General features: G+C 40.4%; 1 protein-coding gene across 1 annotated transcript in view; it reads left to right on the top strand.

The window, feature by feature from the left end:
• Positions 1-6,361: 6,361 nt before the first annotated feature.
• Positions 6,362-12,694, top strand: part of UBR1 (ubiquitin protein ligase E3 component n-recognin 1) — a 133,201-nt gene continuing 126,868 nt past the window's right edge. Inside the window, exon 1 of the mRNA XM_073876909.1 lies at positions 6,362-6,558. Coding sequence (XP_073733010.1) covers positions 6,478-6,558 — 81 coding nt within the window. The 5' untranslated portion in view covers positions 6,362-6,477. The remainder of the gene's footprint in view (positions 6,559-12,694) is intronic.

The raw sequence follows: 12,694 nt of genomic DNA, 5'->3' as shown, positions 1-12,694 counted from the left end.
GAAAAAAAAAAGAAACTAGCACTCTTGGAAACAGCAACTTATAAATAGCTAAAGTAGACTGCAGTCATAAGATGAGGACAGTGGCACCATTCTATAATTTTTTTCTTTTTTGTTTGCTTCTTCTTTAAAATTTATATTTCCTTTAGTAAGTACAAAATTCAGTTTGGCTTTATATTGTTTTGTTTTCTAGACTAATCATGTAATAGTAAGTATCCTCCTGTCTGAAGGGTCTGGGTTAACTTTTCCACTGAAATACCGCAAAACAAACAATCATTAATCTAACCAATAAACATTCACCATACTGTAAATGCCTTTTCAAATTTGCAGAGGGTACAGTGGATTATCTCTGAACATGCTTAATTTTTATATTCAAGTTGCTGCCATTTAAAAACCATGTTCAAGGGCTTCCCAATAGCTACATTTCCAACAGACCAAAGATTATGCAAAATGAAAAACAGTCTTTAATGTTAAACAGGAAATATTTCTTGACAAAGAACATGCCAGGCCAATTGAGATAATCCAGTAACTCAATGAATTAGACAAATAAAAGGCTAAGAATTGCCATACATGTAAATAAAAGAATAACTAATATATATGTATATATATATATATATCTTAAGCATCTAGGTTGGACTGAAGGTTTCTTTTTGTAAAAGGTGTCAAGTTATTTTTGCAACTTTAGCAAGATTATATCCCAGTTTCCTCTTTTTTTTTTTAAAGATTTTATTTATTTATTTGAGAGAGAGAGAATGAGAGAGAGAGAGAGCACGAGAGGGAAGAGGGTCAGAGGGAGAAGCAGACTCCCTGCCGAGCAGGGAGCCCGATGTGGGACTCGATCGCAAGACTCCAGGATCATGACCTGAGCTGAAGGCAGTCGCTTAACCAACTGAGCCACCCAGGCACCCTATCCCAGTTTCCTCTTATTCTTTCATTTAAAGTGCAATGAAATTGCAGAGGGAACAATTTTGCACATTGGAAAATGAGAGAATCAGAAAACTTCTCAGAGGAAGTCATAAATAAACTGAACTCTAAAAAATAAGCAGAGGGGCGCTTGGGTGGCTTAGTTGTTAAGTGTCTGCCTTCGGCTCAGGTCTTGATCCCGGGGTCCTGGGATCGAGCGCCACATCGGGCTCCCTGCTCCGCGGGAAGCCTGCTTCTCCCTCTCCCACTCCCCCTGCTGTGTTCCCTCTCTTGCTGTGTCTCTCTATCAAATAAATAGATAAAATCTTTAAAAAATAAATAAAATAAAATCTTTAAAATAAAACATACATACATACATACACAAGCAGAAATCCCTTTATAGAAAGAGGTGCTGTTGTCGGGGAGGGGGCATTCTAGGCCAAAGGACTAACCTATGCAAAACCACAGAAGTATGAGACTGAATGGGATATATGTGAAATATGGTGTGGATAGTTTAAGGTGAGGGGTGGCAAGGGAGATTAGACTAGGAAAAAGTGTTCCAAACCAGATTGAGAAGGGCTTTGAATGCCATGTTTAAGAGTTAAGTTTTATGCTATAGGGCAGTCATCTAATTTATTTAGGTAAGAGAGTCACATGACCAGATTTATATTTACAAATAATTCTGGCAGGAAAATAAATGATGGATATGAGCAAGAGAGTGGAAATAGGGAGACCAGATGGGAAGATTGCTCTTCCCTAATCTGGATGAGGAATATGAAGGATTTGTACCAGACAGGTGGAATCATGTAGGCACTACTATCATCCACATAAGAAAATATCCCAGAGAAAGAAGTCTATTAAAATAGAATCACTGAGGATTTCTCAACTCTGATTGCTCATTAAAAACATTTGGGAGTATTTTTTTAAATGGATATTCAGGTCTTACTCCTAATTAAATCAAAATCACTAGAGTGAGACCTGGTATTGGAATTTTTTTTAAAGATTTTATTTATTTATTTGAGAGAGAGAGAATAAGAGAGAGAAAGAGAGAGCACATGAGAGGGGGGAGGGTCAGAGGGAGAAGCAGACTCCCCACTGAGCAGGGAGCCTGATGCAGGACTCAATCCAGGGACTCGATCCTGGGACTCGATCCCAGGACTCCAGGATCATGACCTGAGCCGAAGGCAGTCGCTTAACCAACTGAGCCACCCAGGCACCCCTGGTATTGGAATTTTTAAGAAGTTCTCAGGTGATCCTAATGTGTAACCAGGGTTAAAAACCTCCAGCACAATCCATAAATGAGGAGTCTAAGGAAAACATAGTTCTGAGTATGGCTGTCCTAATTGTGTCATTCTGGGGCTTTGAGAAAACTAATTAATGTATATTAGCTGTTGATGATACTTCAAACAGTAAAATGACACCTGAAAAATGACCTTGCAACTTACTCACAAAAGTTATTGTGAGCTGATGCTAATTTAAAAAGAAATATGTATTTGCAGAAGAATCAAAGAAATTCATAATTCTGTTCTAAAGTAGGTCAAGCCACACCTTGGTCTAGATCAGAAAAGAGCAATGATAATTCATTAGTTTATATCTATTTTGTCTGGTTCATGTCCTATAAAAAGTCTAATATAAGCATACCAGGATGTTAAATGTGTGCCAGATACCTGATATTTTTGTTTATTTAATAAACATTTATATTACAACATATAAAGTGGTAAAAGCGACTCAAAAAAAATTTTTTATTAGAGGTAGGACAGTGAAATGGTTAAAGACACACATTTTGAAGCCAGACAGACCTAGGTCTTGAATCCAGGTTTTGTCACTTAGTAATTGTGGATCTGAACAATCTCACTTGTTTAAGCTATAATTTCCTTGTCTATGCAATATCGATAAATAGGAACGACAACATAGGATTGTTTTCAGAGTTATACTCTAAAATGCATCTAAAAGGGTGCCTGGGTGGCTCAGATGGGTAAGCGTCTGCCTTCGGTTCAGGTCATGATCCCGGGGTCCTGGGATCGAGTCCCGCATCGGGCTCCCTGCTCCTTGGGAGCCTGCTTCTCCCTCTGCCTCTCTCTCTCTCTCATAAATAAATAAATAAAATCTTAAAAAAAAAGTATTTTAAAATGCATCTAAAGTCTTTAACATAGTAGCTGACATTTCTAAGTATGTGTCTTGGCTCCTACACTCAAGGAACTAAGAAATTAGAGGAGGAATTAAATTAGGCCATGAAAAAATTAGGCCTGTAACATAAGGCAGCATTATAGATTATTAATAATAATTTAATAGGTAGGAAAATAACAGCTTCAGATAATAAAAACCACCTTTAACTATCTTAAGAAAAAGCACATCTATTGAAAGCTTATCAGAGACTCAAAGATTCTGCAAGAAGCTAGGGACAGGCTTAGAAGAAAAGCAGAAACCCAAGGAACTGCCATGGACCAGGAAGCCAGAGCCACAACAGTTGTTGCTTTTTTTTTCCCCCCCAAGATTTTATTTATTAGCCAGGGAGAGAGAGAGAGAACACAAGTAGGCAGAGCAGCAGGCAGAGGGAGAGGGAGAAGCAGGCTCTCCGCTGAGCAGTGAGCCCGACGTGGGGTTTGATCCCAGGACCCTGGGATCATGACCTGAGATGAAGGCGGCTGCTTAACCAACTGAGCCACCCAGGTGCCCCATCATCATACAGAATATTTAAAAGACTCAGGTTAAGATTTAATAATATTTTTACTGCTTCATCAAGGACACTGGGAAACATGCTTTAAATTCTTTTTTTTTCTTTTAACTGCAAGAGCATGGTGGTCAAGAAATGACTTCTGGATCGCTTTGGTGACTTGTTGAATTTGGTGCCACTGTTTTTATTTTGTGCTAAGGGGGCAGCAGTTTCACCCATCATTACTTCTGCTTCAGTTAGTACAAATACCACATGATTAAAAAAAAAAAGCACATAACTTTTTTATTACCACAAAAGTTTTCACCTCACAAACTTCCTAAATTTGGGGAACTCAGTCTGTAGACCACTCTTTGAGAATCAATGTTCTACAACATATTTAGTGGCTGTAGAAAATTACATTATATGAGTGACCACAGTTTATTTAGCCAATGTCCTTTATTGAGGGCATTTGAGTCATTTCTAATTTATCTCCATCACCAGTAATGATGTAGTTTAAACTTCATTTGCATCCTGAATTATATCTTTAGAATACAGCGTTAAGGGGCACCTGGGTGGGTCAGATGGTTAAGCGTCTGCCTTCGGCTCTGGTCATGATCCCGGGGTCCTGGGATCAAGTCCCGCATCGAGTCCCGCATCGGGCTCCCTGCTAGGCGGGGAGCCTGCTTCTCCCTCTGCCTCTGCCTCTCTCTGACTCTCATGAATAAATAAATAAAACATTTAAAAACATATTAAAATTTAAAAAACCTTAAAAAAAAAGAATACAGCGTTAAAAATGGAATAAATGGGCCAAAAAAAAGCATTTAAGAAAAACTGGCTTCCGAATATTGCCTTCCTATAGGTTTACTAATGTACACGTGTATTTTATATAACAATGAGTATCCTTCCCGCTTACCAACATGGTGGTTATATTTTTTTAAAAGATTTTATTTATTTGAGAGAGAGATTGTGTACGAGAGAGGGGAGGGTGAGAGGGATAAGCCAGCGGGGCTCCGTCTGAGGACCCCCGGATCGCGACCTGAGCCAAAGGCAGACAGACTCTCAACCCACTGAGCCACCGAGGCCCCCTGATGGTGGTTATTATTATTTTTTTAAAGATTTTATTTCTTTGACACAGAGAGAGGGAACACAAGCAGGGGGAGTGGGAGTGGGAGAAGCAGGCTTCTCACTGAGCTGAGAGCCCGACGCGGGGCTGGACCCCAGGACTCTGGGATCATGGCCTGAGCAGAAGGCAGAAGCTTAACGACTGAGCCACCCAGGCGCCCCGATGGTGGTTATTTTTAAGGAAAAACAAAAACTGACCAATTTACAGGCAAGAAATGGAATCTCATTTTAATTTGCATTTATTTGCTTATTAGTTAGATTTTTTCATGTTTATAAAAATTATTGAGTTGCATATTTATGTATTTTGTCCATTTTTCTATTGATATAGTTGTCTTTGGGATTTTATCCGTTGGTCTGTCATGAATGTTGCAGTCATTTCTTCCCAATTTTTGTTTACTTTTTAACTTTGTATAGTTTATTTTTGTATGTTTTAAATTGTGATTAAATTACCTATCAGTCTTGGGGCGCCTGGGTGGCGCAGTCGGCTAAGCGTCTGCCTTCGGCTCAAGTCATGATCCTGGGGTCTTCGGATGGAGCCCCACGTCAGGCTCACTGCTCAGCGGAGAGCCTGCTTCTCCCTCTCCCTCTGCCTGCCACTCTGCCTACTTGGGCTCACTGTCTGTCAGTCAAATAAATAAAATCTTTAAAACAAATTACCTATCAGTCTTTTTATATTTTCTGCCTTTGGTGTCATGCTTTAAAAAGCCTCCTCCAAAAAATAAAAAATAAATTTAAAAAAGGCTCCTCCATCCCAATATTATACAAATATTTACTTTTTCTTTTTTTTAGTAGTTAACTCTTCAATTCATTAAGAATTATTTTGATATGTATACTTTGAGGTAAAGATATGACTTAATCTTTTCCCAAATAGCTAACCTTTAATTCCTTCAAGCGCGTTAGATTTATCGTTATTTTCCCCTTTGTTAAAAACATACTATTAAATTACTGGTTTGTAAACAACTTAAAATTTAAAACAATACAGATAAATCTAAAGTAGCTCTTGACCAACTTCCTCCTATCCTGAGAGCTATTATTAGTTTTTTTTCCCTTTCAGGCTTCTTCCTTCGCATTTTAACGCATATAAGCGCAAATACATAGTCTGCGGCAACTTGGGGTTCCCCCCACCCACGCACACACTTAATTCATCTTTATCTTTCCACAGGGGTCTACCCTGTTCTTTTCGACACCAACGCATGGTGTTCCATAATGAGCATGACCATGTTTATTTTGTCTTCCCTCGACCGATGCATGACTACAAGGTTTCAATTTTAATATTCACCAGATCTCCTCAAAGTGGCCGGGGCCCGAGCTTTCTCGTGCGCAGGTGCAAGTGTCCAAGGGCTACATTCCTAAACATGGAATAGCTTTGAGTATTTTTTCATTCTGTGGGTTCTGGGGAACCACTGCGGGTACGTAGGGCGACAAACACCCCCTGACCAAAACCTGGCCTGAACGAGACGCAGAATAGGTACTCAACCCCTGACAGACTTCCTCTTTTCAAAATGGACGCTGAATTTACTTTTTACCTCGCAGATGCAACAGTTCGCAGCAACGAAACCAGATGCACAACCATTCAAGCACTGGGGACTACAACTAAAAAATTAGGGGAAGAAAAACCTCCAGCCGTACCCGCCGTGACGCTTGCTTCCGGGAAGGGGACCGGAAGCCGCTCCTCGATTCTGCGTCAAACCCGACTTCAGGGGCCGTCGTAAAAGTGTCGCCCCTCGTTTCTTGGACCGGCCACAGGTTTCCTCTGGTCTCCGGCCGGGGGTCTGGAACTGCGGGTGTCAGTTTCCCTCAAGATGGCGGACGAGGAGGCCGGGGGTGCGGAGAGGATGGAAGTCAGTACCGAGTTGCCTCAGACCCCTCAGCTCCTGGCATCTGTAAGTCCTTGTAGGCAAGTTCCTTTTGTCCCCCCCAAGTCCCTCCCTACCGCGCTCTGGAGGATGTCGGGCTTCACCCCTTTTCGCGGCTCTGGGGAGGGGGAGTCTTATGGATTGATCTGGAAGGAAGCCATCGAATAAAAGTTAGTCATTACCCACATTCCTGCCGACCAAGTCTACGGAATATAATGACTTTGTCATTTATTAGTCGTGACGAGTTCAAGCATGTCTCTAACATTAAGTAGAAAGAACTGGTGATGTTATTAGATGGTCTGGTGTGGGGGCTGAGGCGGGATTAGAGGAAAAGCCATTTTCCGATAGACGCAGTGCCAACCCCTCTTAATGACAGGAATCCAGGACGCTGCACCTAATGTTATATTGCATAGCTAGCTGGGTGGGGCCTGATAATGGCAGGGAATACTGCCACTGTCAACTCGTCAAGATACTGGGTGTAGGAATTGTAGTCCCTCGTTCTAGTGTCTTGAGAACCCCAAGCCTAACCCCTCGATGGAGAAACCCGTCGTCTTATTCTTATTAAGGGTGAAGAAACTTCCAGACATTTCGAATCAGAGCAGTACCATTAATTAATATCGCAGTCTATACTTTGCCCTTGTATTTTGAAAGAATGGGAAGGCAGAGACAGTGAGCAAATTTGAGTCTATAGTCTGGCCACAGGGAGAAAGCAGATGAGGAGGATAAGAGCTAGGGGGCAATATTGGGGAATGTTCTGGATGTCTCTGGGCATCTAGTGGGGAGATATACAGGAAATATTCAAATATCGATTTCTGCATAATATTACGTCTTATCACTTTGTCTTTATTGCTGCCTATAAAAAAATGTGGGATTACACCTCTTTCTGAAGTTTTTTGGTTTGTAGTTTCAATAAAAGCATTTTTAGACTATTTTAATCATGCAAACACTTCAGCATTGTTTTATGAGAGAATAAAGTGAGCTCCAGAATTAAGAATCCACCCCAGGAACTGGGGAGACTGGCTGGGAGATAGAAACCAGGTAGGGAGGGAATTGGAATAAGGATTTGGCCAACTATAGCAGTGTGTGCAACCATCTTCTAGCTCAAACAGTAGCAGCCTCACTTCACTGCCAGTATTGAAGGAGGAAGCATCTATTTGAAATGAGAAGGTAGGGAAAATTGAGAAGCACCTGAAACATCTTAATGGTAGCTTGTGCATTCTACATCTTAGAAGCAGTACAGAAATTGTGTGGATAGAAGTGTTATTGTAATTTTGTATTGCCAAAGATGGCTAGTGTTTATTTAAAGGTTTGATATATTAATTCCTTCCAGGTGGTACAGTAAAACCTCATCAATCTAGACTCCACTTATTTTTAATTGGAGATAATGGTACAGAAATCAAGGTAGAATTAGGTTGCAAACTCTTTAATTCAAGAAATATTGGATTTCTTGGGGCAAGGCTGTAGGTTTTGCAAAGTAATGGGTAGATGTCAAGAGAAGTGTAATCGCCTGAGGGAACTCACAGTTTAGTGACACAGATAAGACAAGTGCTCAAAGAACTTTAATACAAGATAGGGTGATGTAAGTGGAAGAAGAACTGTGACAGGCCTCATGATCATTTTTTTGGCTTGGATCGCTCTATCTACTTAGGGATTCCAGGTATCTCTTTACTTTCCTTTTCTTTTTAAAGCTACTGTCTTCAATTTTATTCTGACAGTGGAGTAAGATACTGGCTTTCCAGTTTACTACTTATTTGCTGTTAAGTAAAATAAGCTCAGAGACTCTTTAACATTTGAATGATTTGTATTTTAAAGCACTTGGGAGGTAGGGAAAACAAAAATAATAAATATAGGACAGTTACAAGGTTTTAGAAATCTCACCAACTCCATTAGAGCCTTGTCCTTGGTTATACTTTCTGTTATCCTTAAATCATACTTTCTTCTTAAACCCCAGGTCATTTCTCTGTCATACTGCTATCAAAAGCATGAAGGCTCTCAAATTCCTAATATCACCTAACATGCAATTAAGGTGAAATAATAGATATGAATTATTGGACATTTATAAAAGTCATTGCTTAAGAATCATTAGAGGAGTTGATTTTGTAGGTCTGGGGTGGAGAATTTTCACAAGCATGCCCAGCTGATTCTGAGGTCCTGGTCTGTGAGCCACACTTTGAGTAAGACTTAACTAGACATTTGGAAATTCTCAATACAGAGTTGACAGTTGAGATTGTGGAAATGAAGAAGATCTTTGAGGAGAAAAGTATGTGTGTGTGTGTGTGTGTGTGTGTGTGTGTGTGTGTGTGCGCGCGCATGCATGCATGAGCACATACACACAGGTTCAGACACACAGGGAGAGGGAAAGAAGAGAGGGAGAAGGACTAGGGACAGGAATGATTGAATTTCAGGGATAGAAGATGGAGGAAGAACCAGAGAAGGACCTAGAAAGGGAGCAGCCAAGCAAGTAGGAGGGGAGAGTAGTACGGTGCCATAGGGTCTAGTTTCTAAGAGAGAGGGTGGTTTATTGGGTCCAGAAGATAAGGACTGAGAAAAACTGGGAATTCAGAGAGTATATGGGGTGGTTTGACAGAACTTCTGCCTTCTGTCTACTTTGACTGGATTTTCTTTCCTAAGTCAATCTCAGAAGGTGTCTCCTGGCTTGGTACTAAGGTCTTTGCTCTTTCCTGTCTACCCCCTCTGCCTATGTGATTTCATCCGGTTCTTTGGCTTTAAATACCATTGGTATGCTTTCAGTTCCCAAATTCATATCTCTAGGTCATCTCACCTCTGAACTCCAGAGTCACAAATTCAACTACTTGCCTACTTGACATAGCCACTTGGATGTCTGATAAATGTTTCAAACAGGGGGAGCAATTAGGAAGCTACTGCTATAACCTAAGCCTTAGCTGATGGTGGTTTGTACTAGAGAGACATCACTGGAGATAAAGAGAAGTGGATAGATTTGAGAGAGATTTTGGAGGTATGGTAGAAGCAAAAAAATTTGCTAATGGATTAGGCATGAGGATAAAAGGGAAGAAACAAATCACATCTGGATCCTCAGTTTTTGGCTTAAGCATTCATGGCCATGGTTGGTCATATTCTGAGAGAAAGGACCAGGTTTGGAGAGGGGAAAGAAGGGAGGCTGATCAAGAATTTTGTTATCCCTGTCTCATGGCACTTCCGTAATAGCTCTCGAACACAAACAACTCTCTCTGTCTCCACTCCACCTCTCTAGTCCTAGCCACCATCTGTTGCCTAGGCAACTGGAGTGGCCTCTTAACTGGTTCTCTTTGCTTCCATTTCTGCCCTCTTCCAGTTTATTTTCCACAGATCAACCTGAGTAATCTTTTTAAGACTAATTCAGATCATGTCAGCCTCCTGCCTAAATCCTTCAGTGGCTTCCCATTTTACTTGGAATAAAATCTAAACTCATTACAGGTCTTTCAAGATCCTGCATGATCTGGCTCCTATGTCTCCCCCTCATTTCCTGTTATTTCTCCTCATTTAGTGTTAGCTACACTGGCCTGTTAGTTTCTAAAACAAGCACAAGATCTATCTTGCTCTAGGGCCTGTGCCTTTGCTTGCTGTTCTTTTTTCCAAGAGTGTTTTTCCTCTGCTTTTTCTTGATACTTACCCAGTCTAAAAGATGGGTTCTTCTTATCCTTCTGTGTGTAAGCACCCTGTTTATTTCCTTTACTGCACTTATTACAATCTGTAATTACTATGTTGTCTTTATTATTTAAATATCTGTCTCTCCCACCAGAATGCAAGCTCTGTGAAGACAAGGATCATGTCTGACTTGTCCACTGATATGTCCCAGTATGCGTTTGAAATAGCCGACATTTACATACTCTTAATGAATAACTGAGAATCAACATTAGTGATTTATTTTAACAAGATTGGTAGTGATTGGGAGAGGGAGTTGTGGAGGAAGATGGGAAATGAGGGGGCATATTAGGATAGTACCTAACATTGGGGTCCAGGCTGAAGGTGGGGGGTGTAGGAAAAGCCAAAACAGGAATTCTGTGGGGAATTGATGGGATTTGAGTTATTAAAAGTTATGATGTTGACATAAACGGAAGACCTGAACATTATGGTCAGCAAGGGATTTTGGAGTTTGAGAACATGGAGGTACATCAGGTTTTGTGATGGTAGAGCCAAGTTAGATGAGCATCTTTGCATTCCTAGAGCACCCTTTTCATACTCCTGTTGTATGCAGCATGTCTCAGGCTGTCCTGAGCATTGCCTGTTTGCTGCCTGTCTTTCCTTCTAAACAAGAAACTCCTTGAGAGCATGAGCTGTTTCTTGTTCACACCTGTATCTCCAGTACCTAACACATTGCTTCAAAACTTTTGTTGAATGCATGCACGAATGAATGAATGAGGAGACAATAACTCAGGTGGAGTGGAGGTGGAAGTAATAGGAGTTGAGGCGGTTAGGCTAAAAGGTTTAAAGAGGAATTTAAAAAAATTAACATTATTGAGTTATATTTTAAGTACAATAAAATGCTTCCATTTTAAGTGTTTTGGTTGATGAGTTTTGATAAATGTATACACCTGTGTAACTATTGCTAAATTGGGGGTACAGAACATTTCCATTACTCCCAAAGTTATACTGTCTCCAAATGGGGGGATTTTAGTTTGTTTTTTTTTTAAGTTTAATATTGTTATGTTTCCGCAATAATCATTATGAACATCGAGAAAAAATTTATCTACAATCTCATATGTGTAGTGGATCTTTAAAAGATAAAAATTTGTTTTGATAGTTGACCTTAAAATACTGAGATGGGGCACCTGGCTGGCTTAGTCATGGAGCACGTGACTCTTAATCTCAGGGTTGTGAGTTCGAGCTCCACGTTGCGCATACAGATTACTTAAAAAAAAAAAAACAACTTAAAGAAAAAAGTAAAATACTAAGATATAGAAGAAGGAATGAGAAGTTATATGTTATTTTCAGTGGTGATATTTCTTAGAAATTGAAATCTATATCATTTTAGGCCAGAGCACAGCTTTTTTTTTTTTCTTCAAGATTTTATTTATTTGACAGAGAGACACAGCGAGAGAGGGAACACAAGCAGGGGGAGTGGGAGAGGGAGAAGCAGGCTTCCCGCCGAGCAGGGAGCCTGATGTGGGGCTCGATCCCAGGACCCTGGGATCATGACCTGAGCCGAAGGCAGACGCTTAACTGACTGAGCCACCCAGGTGCCTGCACAACTTTCTATAGTAAGGACACACTTAAAATGAGAAAACTAGGATGAAAACCAAGGTCTCTTGAGTCCTGAATGAAGTGCTTTGTCACCAGATCATAGCAGGGCCTGTTGCCTGTTGTTTTTTCATCATCATCTCCTAATTTTGGTTGTGGATAGCTAAGGAAAATTCTGATTTTCAGTATCAGACTCTATAGACCCAAATATGAAGTTGAGGTGTAAAACTGCAGATTAGAGTGATAGATTCAGTCCCACTATCTGTAATAGTCTATAGGGAAGAATAGTAATTTAGTGTGGGTAAGCTGGTGCTGAAGATGGACTGCTTATGTTTAATAACAGACATTGTCCTGCAAATAAAGAGGTTTTTGTCCTCAATAATGCATGGAGAGACTGGGTAGATATGTGTATAAATCACTGATACAGGATGAACCAATACAGTGTCCTGACCTATTCTCTTCGTGTGTGCTGGCCTTAAGGGTTATTTCAGATTTCCCTTGCCATCATTTTACCCATTTCTCTACAGGTGCTAATCATACACTGTGCTCTGTGAAAGTTTCTTTAAGCTTTTAACTCATTGCTTCAGGTGACTTAAGACAAAATATTTTTTTAAATTTTTTATTGTTATGTTAATCACCATATATTACATCATTAGTTTTTGATGTAGTGTTCCATGATTCATTGTTTGTGCATAACACCCAGTGCTCCACGCAGAATGTGCCCTCTTTAATACCCATCACCAGGCTAACTCATCCCCCCACCCCCCTCCCCTCTAGAACCCTCAGTTTGTTTTTCAGAGTCCATCATCTCTCATGGTTCGTCTCCCCGTCCGACTTACTCCCCTTCATTCTTCCCCTCCTGCTGTCTTCTTTTTTTTTTTCTTAACATATGTTGCATTATTTGTTTCAGAAGTACAGATCTGTGATTCAACAGTCTTGCACAATTCACAGCACTCACCATAGC

Source organism: Callorhinus ursinus, unplaced genomic scaffold (genome assembly GCF_003265705.2).
Source record: "Callorhinus ursinus isolate GAN/ISIS: 27379988/994484 unplaced genomic scaffold, GSC_fseal_2.0 scaffold25, whole genome shotgun sequence".
NCBI lineage: Eukaryota > Metazoa > Chordata > Mammalia > Carnivora > Otariidae > Callorhinus > Callorhinus ursinus.
The sequence above is the reverse complement of the archived record's forward strand: the minus strand, read 5'-3'. Positions and strand labels throughout refer to the sequence as shown.